General features: G+C 45.2%; 1 protein-coding gene across 4 annotated transcripts; it reads right to left on the bottom strand.

Moving 5' to 3' along the window:
- Window positions 1-5,087: 5,087 nt before the first annotated feature.
- On the bottom strand, window positions 5,088-8,483 carry LOC105047093 (auxin efflux carrier component 3a). Of its 4 annotated transcripts, none has more exons than XM_010925893.4 (6): window positions 7,104-8,483; window positions 6,697-7,018; window positions 6,479-6,564; window positions 5,942-6,099; window positions 5,603-5,679; window positions 5,088-5,504 (listed from the first exon to the last, which is right to left on the bottom strand). In XM_010925893.4, the coding sequence occupies exons 1-6, from the start codon at window positions 8,335-8,337 to the stop codon at window positions 5,438-5,440; spliced, it is 1,944 nt and encodes a 647-aa protein (XP_010924195.1). In that variant the 5' UTR covers window positions 8,338-8,483; the 3' UTR covers window positions 5,088-5,437. The 4 variants fall into 4 exon arrangements, with proteins under 4 accessions (XP_010924195.1, XP_010924197.1, XP_073115364.1 ...); XM_010925895.4 differs by having other exon boundaries at window positions 6,697-7,012; XM_073259263.1 differs by lacking the exon at window positions 5,088-5,504 and having other exon boundaries at window positions 5,611-6,099.
- Window positions 8,484-9,561: the final 1,078 nt, after the last annotated feature.

The raw sequence follows: 9,561 nt of genomic DNA, 5'->3' as shown, positions 1-9,561 counted from the left end.
CACATCAAACATGTTTTCTGAATTGGAGAGTATCCTAGCTCTACTTGGAGTGCAAAAGATTGAGACCGAATCAACCTAGCTAACTATTTCATGGGCAGTCACACCGAGGAAACTAGAATATGCCACAAGCTCTGCATTGAGATGGAAATGGATTACCGTCAAATGAGACTTTTCATCAATAGGAAGTCCAATTTGCTTTGGTGACCATATCACAGTTTTGACTTCTTCATGTATACGACTACGACACAATGTTTTTGGCATCTTTCTGTATACATTGAGTTTTTTGCACTCTTCTCTGTTTAACTTTTTGTTTCTTGTTAATTTTTCTAGTCCTCATTATGTTAAACCTTTGAGTGTATTCATTATTAGATGGATCAGATTCACTACTGAACTGATTGACCAGTCCAACCACCAAGCAACATGTACAAATATATGGGTATTGTGTGTCTTTTCCATTTTGCCTAGCTTTGTGCGTGTGGCTTTACGGTTGGATTGGTCCACCAGCTGGGTTTTGGACTTGGTCCAACCGATAAGCACTCCTTTATCCTCAGGGTTTCCGGCTCTTCGGCTTTCAGCTGATAGGTCCAGGATGAAGTTGTTTTCTTTTTTTTTCTCAGGCATTATTACTTTTTCCCAGCCTCCTAAGGCCAGAGTGTTAACCATCATAGAAGAAAGGGTGGGAGACTTTCACTTTCTTATAATGGCTATCACAGCAGTTAGGATAGTTACTCGTACAACAGTGTTGTGTGAACACATATGGTAGGCTCTAATTGTTAGCGGAAAGCTTGGAATTTCTGTGGGAATGGGCTTCATGGTGTGTTTGTTGATGAAATAGTTTGGACTGGTCAAAAAGAAATACGGGATAACTGTTATAGGATCAGAGAATTAGAAGGATGAGGAATGTTGGCAAGTTTATGAATTAGTTCTATAGTCATTCTTGCTTTGTATTTGACTAAACTGCACTGTGAGTTGATTTAATTAATACCGAGTACCTGTGAATTGCCTGTATTTAACAAAATATGCAATTATGGACTCAGCAACACTGCTGTTTTAGTTAAAGCTTAAATGCTTTGCGATAAAAATATTGTGCGTCAGTTCAATTGGGCATTTGGATATATGTGGTCCAGTTTATTAGAGCTCGGTTGCTCACCTTCCCAAACGCTTCTACGACCATATATATACTGAAAAGATCATCCTCTCTTTTTTAATCCAAAAAAAAAAAAACCTTCTCATTCACAAGCTTAATCCTTGACCATCTTTGCTTGATCCACCAACTCCAAAACTCTTTTGAATCTACATATTACTCTTGTCATGGAAAATAACTTTGCAAACCCTATAGGACATATCTCTGAAATCTTTTATGTCTAAGCCGTTTTAACTAGATTAGTGCATCATACATGTTGAACAAAGATATTTCGCATCATGTTCTTGTGTACATTCTTCTCCTCAAAGTATGTAAGCATTCTTTATAGTTTTAAGATTTTTTTTTTAATTTTTTTTTTGTGCATTTAGAGAAAAATTTGCTTTAATTAGCTGATGGTTATGTGCTCGTCTAGGATATCACCAACTGTGCTCATCTATCATGCTGAAGATGATGCCATTGTCCTTGTCTTAACCGCATCATCTTCATTTTATTATAGAGTCTTTTCTTGTGTCAACTATTTTATTGGGGAGCTTTATATCATGTTGTATTAAAAGATTGACTCTAAGAATCACCTTTTAAGGTTCTTAAAAGCATCATATTTAACAAATAAAAGTTTCCCACTATATGATAACAATGGTATTTGTGAAAGCATATACAGTGGATATATGTACCTGATTTCCCACTTCTGCTTTGTTAATATTGGAATTTATTCCAATATCTTCCTAGTTGACCTTCAAAGCAACCATGACATGTGTAGTGGCTTGGATTAAAATACTTGCAAATCATTGAGAAGCATCAACTATTTGGAGAGAACAAGGAGAACTTAGGTGGCATGGAATACTTTGCAAGTATCATGATATTCGCTTGCTTGATGGAAAAGTCTATAATGATCCCCAATTGCCGGAGACCAGGGAAATAACAATTGCTTAAGCATGTCTATTATAATAAAAGACGACCCTAAAATTATTTTTTTAGCTTAATTAACTCTAGAATGTGATCTTCAATATATAATATAGCTAGGGTGGTTAGATAAAACAAATTTGGTTACCCGTTCGAAGATTTCTTAAACACAATAGTCCACTTCGAGGAAATTTTTATGCACAAAATTATCTTATTAAAGGCACAAAAAAAAATGTTGGAAACATGAAACCAACGTAGTATTGTTCATCGAAAAACCTGTGATTGCTCGTCTTCAACGAACCCCCGGACCAACCAAAACCCAACACCTCAAGCAAATCCCTTGGTTCCATGATCCACCATGGCGTATGTTCCCCTCCATTCCTACAACACTGACATAAACACCTGACCCTAGGAGACACCACACCATATTTCCAGGAAATTATTTTATGAAGGGCCAACACCCATGCTATGGCTTCAAACATGATTCACCAATTATATTTAAGCTAAGGCCAGCATACAAATAGTGAACTGTTGCTCCCCAAAACCAGCCTGAAAAGAAGAGCAAATCCCAATTGAGATCACGTACCCAAAGAGCTGTGGCTGAATTGTCTCCAAGTTTCGTCGACATGGAAGAATGTTGCGTGCATGGCTCCTTCACGTACCCCCAAGCCTTGGCCCATTCGACGGCCCCACGTGTACTTTCTCGGGCGTGGGACCACGATCAGGGACCGTACAAGGATGATCAGACGGCCGTGACTGGTGTCGTCTCGTGGATGAGAGGAACCGGTGAGCTAACCAGCATGTGGGGCGGGAGCATGGGACGCGAGAAAGCGATGTCCGAGACCACGTTCTCTGGCTCTCACCTCGTGGAGTTCTCTTATTAGCTCTTCTTTTTTTCTCGCGTTCAACGCTTTGAATGGATTGAAGTCTGTGCGGTGAGAGTTTGGTGGCTTGGAAGGGGGGACCAAGATTGAGATAAGTGAACCCCACTTGTGACTTATAAGTCTTATATGGCCCTTGGAAGTATGCCTGTTTTCTAGTCCTTAGGCTACTGCTCTGCAAGCTAAGATTCTCTCTGGTTCTTGAAAGAATTAGAAGGTTCATCATTAATTTCATCTTAATAAGATCTGGCTCTTTGGTTGGTGTGGTATTACACCAATTGATCCTATCAAATCCATAGTTTAAAACTCTATAAAGTAGTAGAGAATATACTGCAAGTTGGTCCTATGATCTATTCAATTGCTTGCTAGAGTCTTCATAGCTGGATTTCAGTGGGTGTGTACCAGATATTTCGGGTATCACACAGATTAGCAAAGATCTGAGTTTTCGCTTTAAGAATTTTGGCTTTATTTGTTGAGGTGACTAAAGGTATATATCTATGGCATCTTGCTGCATTTTGCTACTTGGTGGATTTAGATCTAGATATTGGTCAATGATGCATGTCCAATTAATTTTTTTTTTAATATCAATTCGGATCTCATGGATTTTCTTATCCAGTCAAGTAGTACTACGGATGGGCTATAGCCCCATTAATTTGCAACTCTTATTTTAAAAAAAATCATAAATTTTGTTAGATATAATATCTTTTATATCTATGCTTGAGATTTTTGATCCTTGATCGGATGCAAACTATCAACGAAAACCTCATCCGTCAAGCATAACAAGTCTAGCAAAATTAAACTTGAGTTAGTCATTAATCAGAACTTGAATCTACTTTAAAAAAACACATGTTGCAAAGAAATTTAGTTATAAAATTTAGATTCTATTTGCAATGTCTGCTGTTGCTGCCGATCATCATCATTATTATTGTGATGTAAAAGAGAGGACATCATTAGTCTCACATTTATTGTAAGTCAAGAAAAACTCTGATTTATATAGGAACGATTATCCTTCTCATATGAGGTACTCTTGAAGGACAAAATCGTGAGATCCATAACCAGAATGGAAATACCTCACATACAAATCATGAGTCTTTAGCCACAACAATGGCCCATCCGTATGTTAGTCTATAATAAAAATAAAGTTAGGAAGGAATATCATTAATTCCACATTGATTATAAATTAAGAATGATTTGTTTACATATGTCAAGCCATGAGCCTTGCCACAACAATCATTATAATCATGAAAATGATGAGACCCACTATGATCATGAGAATGATGAGGACGATGATGATTCACGAAAAGAGATTGCATAGCAGTTAAAACCCTAGCTTGCAATGGTTTTCCAACCACTTCTTCCTCATTATTTGGAAAAAAATAGAGCAAGTTTCCGACACCGAACATCCCTATACCTTCTTGTATGCTTGCTGCCTACTAGATCATTCCAACAATAACGAATCAGATTAGACCCCTTATGCCAAAATCAATCCCCTGAGCAGCTGAATATGGGCCGAATTTTGGCATGCAACAAACCAAGTCATAATTTGGTGAGGTCCAGCGAGGACAAGGATTCATCACCGACCGTACGATCGAGACCGGTCGCCCGAACCCTGAGGTCCGCTTTGTCCACACAATGCCTTCACCCTCACGGCGGACCAGCATCAATGCACCTTAGATCTGTGGACCTCAATTCTGATCAGATGGGCGATCTGGTTCCCACCAGATTGCGCGAAGGGTAGGGGACCGCCAAAACTTGATGATTAGTGCTACAGGCATCCAATCAGTGATCTCCTGCTTTAATTATGGAGGCCCACTATTCGATGCGACGTGTCGTGATCTGATGGGTCCTGGAGATGGTTCCAAGATAAGACCCCCGGTCAGGCTCTGATCCAATCCAGAAACCATGCAAAGGACAAGAGGAAGGGTCCAATTTAGCGTGTTCCACCGCCCCACAGGAGATCAAACAGTGACCATCCGATCAATGCGGCTGTTTGATTACTCTAACAAGAAAGGGTTTATTCGGACAAGTGGGACGCCTGAAAGCCGGGATTCTCTCCTGCTTCGCTGTTAAAAAACGACACAGTTGTAAGAGAGAGAGAGTACAAACTTTTCCGTATTTTTTTCATGATTTTTATAAAGGATGGTTGTTGTGTTCGTATTTGATGCCAAACAAAACCTTTCCCCTTTTGAGAAAGACTCCTTTTCACCACAGAAGAAATACAAAGAAAAAGTAAAAAAGTTTTAAGAGAGGAAAAAAAAAGAAAGAAAGTTAATCCTCCAGTGTCGAACACCGATCGCAGAAGGCGAATTTTTTAAAATAAAAAGAAAGAAAAGATAGAAGCCTTTCTATTTTCCTTTTACAAAACGAATATTTCGGGCTTCTCTTTTGCTGGAAAATTCGCTTCTTCATGCGGTGTGTAGGACCCACTATTCGCTGGTGAGCGATATTTCATCACGGATTTCCATCCTCTTCCATTATAGCAAATATGACCTTCGCCTCGTTTTAAACGGAGTCATAATCCCAGGATAATGTAATAGACCAATGTAATTGGAAGAGCTATCAGCATTCCAAAAATAACTCTGCCGCCCAAGGTATTAACAAACAAAAATCAGTAAAATCAACAGTAAAATTATCTTCAAAGAAATATAAGTATTATTATTATTATTAACATACTTACCCGGTGCTTAGGATAGCGGGATGGACGTTATACTCCTTGGCGAACACGAAGGGGACGATGCCTTGGGGAAGGGCCGCCTGTAACAACAAAAACCATGCGCCAAAATTCGGTTTAAGTACGAGAGAACAGTACGCTATATTAACGTCATCAATTCAGAGATCCCCCTGTCACGGCTGTCAGATCGTGATCTGACGGCAGCGGCGAAGCGACGGCCCGCCCAGTCCCTGTCCGGCAGCTGTTCGTTCCATTCCTATCAAATCTACTGACCCCTTCTTGCCCACTGCGAATTCGACACGTATACCACACGCGTCTGTCAGACTTGGGAGTTTCGAAATGTACCTGTACGATGGCCACGTGGAGGAGGACGCCGCGGAGGCCGACGGCGATGGAGGCGGCGGCCATGACCGCCGGACCGGTGAGGAATCGGACGGCCATCGCGAACGTCGCCACCGAGTTCCCGCACGCGATGATCTTCGGCTGCAGCGCCATGAACAACCCTGTCACAAACACCACCCAACACCCATCATTCCACCCAGTAGCAACCCAGACACCGTCGGACCCCACCCCCACTCCCTTGTAGCTGGATGGGCCCGACAATATTATTGTTATTATCATCACCGGTCGAAGAACCACACCATCACAGTAGTAAATTTTAGGGTCCGATCTATGCGCCATTACTTCGGGTTGGGACCAAAGGAAGCCAGGATCAGGGAGTAGAGGACGAGTGGCACCTCCTTGGGCCCCACCTCTTGACGGATAAACCGGGTACGGTTTCCAAAATTAAATAAAACTCAAATATACGGCTTATTATAGAATAAACGAGATCCGTATTTCTTTGTCCGCTTGCAAGTGAAACAATACAAGATCATAACCCACCTAAGCTAAACATAGCCATCCCCAGCCCGGCGTCGGATAGTATAGAGATCGACTTCTCTATTATTTTTGGCATGGACACGTGCCACCTGTATCAATAATACCGTAAAAAATCCGAAGAAACAATTCGTCAATTAATTAAGCAGCTAAGAATACGTCAGGAGGCAAGAAAAGAAAAAAAAAATAGAAAAAGAAACAAACAGTTAGTTGAGAGACAGAACCGGAAGGCGACGAGGGACCAGATGAGGCCGATGAGGCTGGAGTAGGTGTTGGGGTTGCGGATCAGCTTGCGCCACACCATGATGAGGATCAGACGGGTCATGACGCTCGTCGGAGGCATCTGATGGTCGGTGTGCTTGCCGCTGTCCGGCGGCCCGCCGCCTTTCAGGTGGAGCTCCACCGTCGAACTCGACCCAAGCTTCGGTACCCCCTCCGGGCCGTTTTCCGTGTCTTTCGCCCCCAAATCTTCTAATCCCTTTCCTCCTCCGAAGCTAAAATCTTCTCGCCCACCTCCGTAGTCCGCACCCTCCGGTATTACTGCTCCTTTTAAAAGTTTAATTTAAAAAGGAAATAAGATTAAAAACGAGATCCAGATAAGTAGAGATTTATTCGGTATTGCAAAAGTTACCTTTGGTTCCGCCGTGTTGGGGGAGATCGGCGGGAACGAGCATCCGGATCTCCTTGGCGCCACCGTTGTCTGGCAGGCCGGCGAGGTCCGTCGCGGCGAAGTCCGCGCCGCCGAACACGTGCAGACCGCCGACCTCCGACACCGGCGACGCGCTCGAGCTCCACACGAACATGTGGAGCTCCTTCGCGTCATGTTGTGCCGCCCCGTTCTGCTGCTGCTGCGGCGGAGCAGCGGCCGCTGGAGGGGTCGGATTGGTGGCGTTGTTTTTCTTTGCGGCGGCGCCGGAGGCGGAGGAGATTTCGGGGTTGGGTGCGGGGTAATGCCCGAAGCGTGGCGATCCGACGGCGGTGGCACCATCGTCGAAGTTGGAGGGGCGGGGGGTGGGGCCGCGGGAGGACTGGAGGGAGTAGAGGTCGGCGGGGCCAAAGTTGGAGGGGCGGAGAGGGGGCGGAGCACCGCCGACCATGGCGAAGAAGTCGGAGTGGTTAAAGTTGGAACCCCTAGGAGTAGGATTCCGGGAGGAGCTCAGGGAGTAGATCTCGGCGCCGGTGAGGTTGGAGGGGCGCGGGGTCATGGCCATGGAGAAGGAGCGACGGGAGGCGTTGGAGCGGCGGACGGTGACGTGGATCTTGCCGTCGCCGCCGACCTCAGCGTCGGTCTGGAGGAGGTCGCGGCCGCCGTCGAGGGAGACGATGTCGGAGTCGACGCGGAAGGAGACGATGGAGGCGGCGGTGTCGGGGAACTGGTCGGCGATGAGGAGGCGGGCGGCGCGATACTCGAAGAGGAAGAGGAGGAGGGTGTACCAGATGATACACTGGAGAACAACGATCTGGACCATGAGGGAGCCGGAGAAGGCGCCGTACATGGCGATGAGGAGGGGGATGCCCATGACGAGGGTGTTGGGGAGGGTGGCGAGGGAGAAGACGGTGATGGCCCAGTCGAGGGAGCCGCGGGAGGAGAGGCGGGCCCAGGCGGCGAGGGCGGCGAGGACGATGAGCTTCTGGAGGGTGTCGGCGGCGATGAAGCGGAAGTTCATGGCGTAGGGGTTGTTGGTGGAGATGAAGTGGAAGGAGAGGAGGGGAACGGCGAAGATGGCGACGAAACGGTTGATGCCGGAGCACTGGTCGGGGGAGAAGATCCCCCACCACCGCACCGACCCGTAGGCCAGGATCATCGCCACGTACAGCGGCACCACCGCCGTCAGCACCGTGTACAGGTCCTGCCACGTGATCATCGCCCCGCCCTGCTTTTTCTTACTTCTCCGCCGCCGGATACGGTGGTGGTGGTGGTATCGGCGGTTGGGGCAGTGGCATGCGGTGGGGAATTCGGTGAGGTACGAGTAGGGCAGGAATGGAGGTGTCTGAGACTTTGGAGCGGGAGTAGTACTTTGCTCTGATATAAGGGAGTGAAGGTTTGGGGGGACTTTTCGGGGTGTTTTATTTATGGGGTGGGATTTTCCTTTTTAGTCCCGGGAATGGGAAGCGAAAGGGAAGCAGCGTACCTATAGCTATCAAACCGCCCCGGTTTCCGGGTATTTATACACCCAGAGGAGAGCACCAACAGCCCCGGAACACTTAACGCTCGTTCATTGGGTTGGAGTTTGAGGGGAAGAAAGAGTCAATTGCGTCGAACAGCAAACAGCTTTCAGTTGAACGTAAGCAGAGTTGCAATCTATCGTTTATTTAACTGAGTTGGGCTTTTGTAGCCCTAGAGCGGCTTGGCCTAGAATCTCGTGATGTTGACCGTTGGATAGTACTCTGTACAGATCTCCAAGCACTCCGAACTCCTTCATTGATCTGCTTGCACAAATCTCGAAACGATCTTTACATGATTCAACGGTGAATTGAGGAGCTATCTCACGTGAGACACAGATCTAACATTCCTTGTTGAACTTTTGCAGAGCTTCCACCTGAGGTGAGATTCTTATGCCATGTCTCTCATTAAGAAATGTCTCAAGGATATGAGTCAAAGAGCAATATTCTCATTTTCGAATGATGTGTCAACACTTCGAAGGAGACTAACTGACTGGTTTATAATCTTACCGACTTCAAATTTTCCTTTTATTCCTTCATTGAAACGTAATACAAAGTCTTCTGGAGTGCAAGGCCGATCAATGCTTCCTGCCAACTTGTGCTACCTAAGGTTTGGGTGCATAGTATGATATTATCAATGTCTCATGCTCATTATCAGAATTGCCACCTTATATGATACCTATTTGGATGTGTACCTCGGCCTCGGCTGTAACATCCTGGCTTCGATCGAGCTACGGAAGATGAATGTTCATCAGGCATATGTATACACGATAGAGATAAAGGTCATCGGATATACCCTATCTACGGAGGTTCTTTATCCTTCGGCCTTGGACAATTTATTTTAGATCGTCCCTGGCCAGTCTGTTCCAGATCACTTGAGATCAACATTTGCTGTAGTCTCCATGACCTCGATTTTGGACAACCTA

This window comes from Elaeis guineensis, chromosome 6 (genome assembly GCF_000442705.2).
Source record: "Elaeis guineensis isolate ETL-2024a chromosome 6, EG11, whole genome shotgun sequence".
In the NCBI taxonomy this organism is placed as follows: Eukaryota; Viridiplantae; Streptophyta; class Magnoliopsida; order Arecales; family Arecaceae; genus Elaeis; species Elaeis guineensis.
This window is presented reverse-complemented; position numbering and strand designations above follow the sequence as displayed.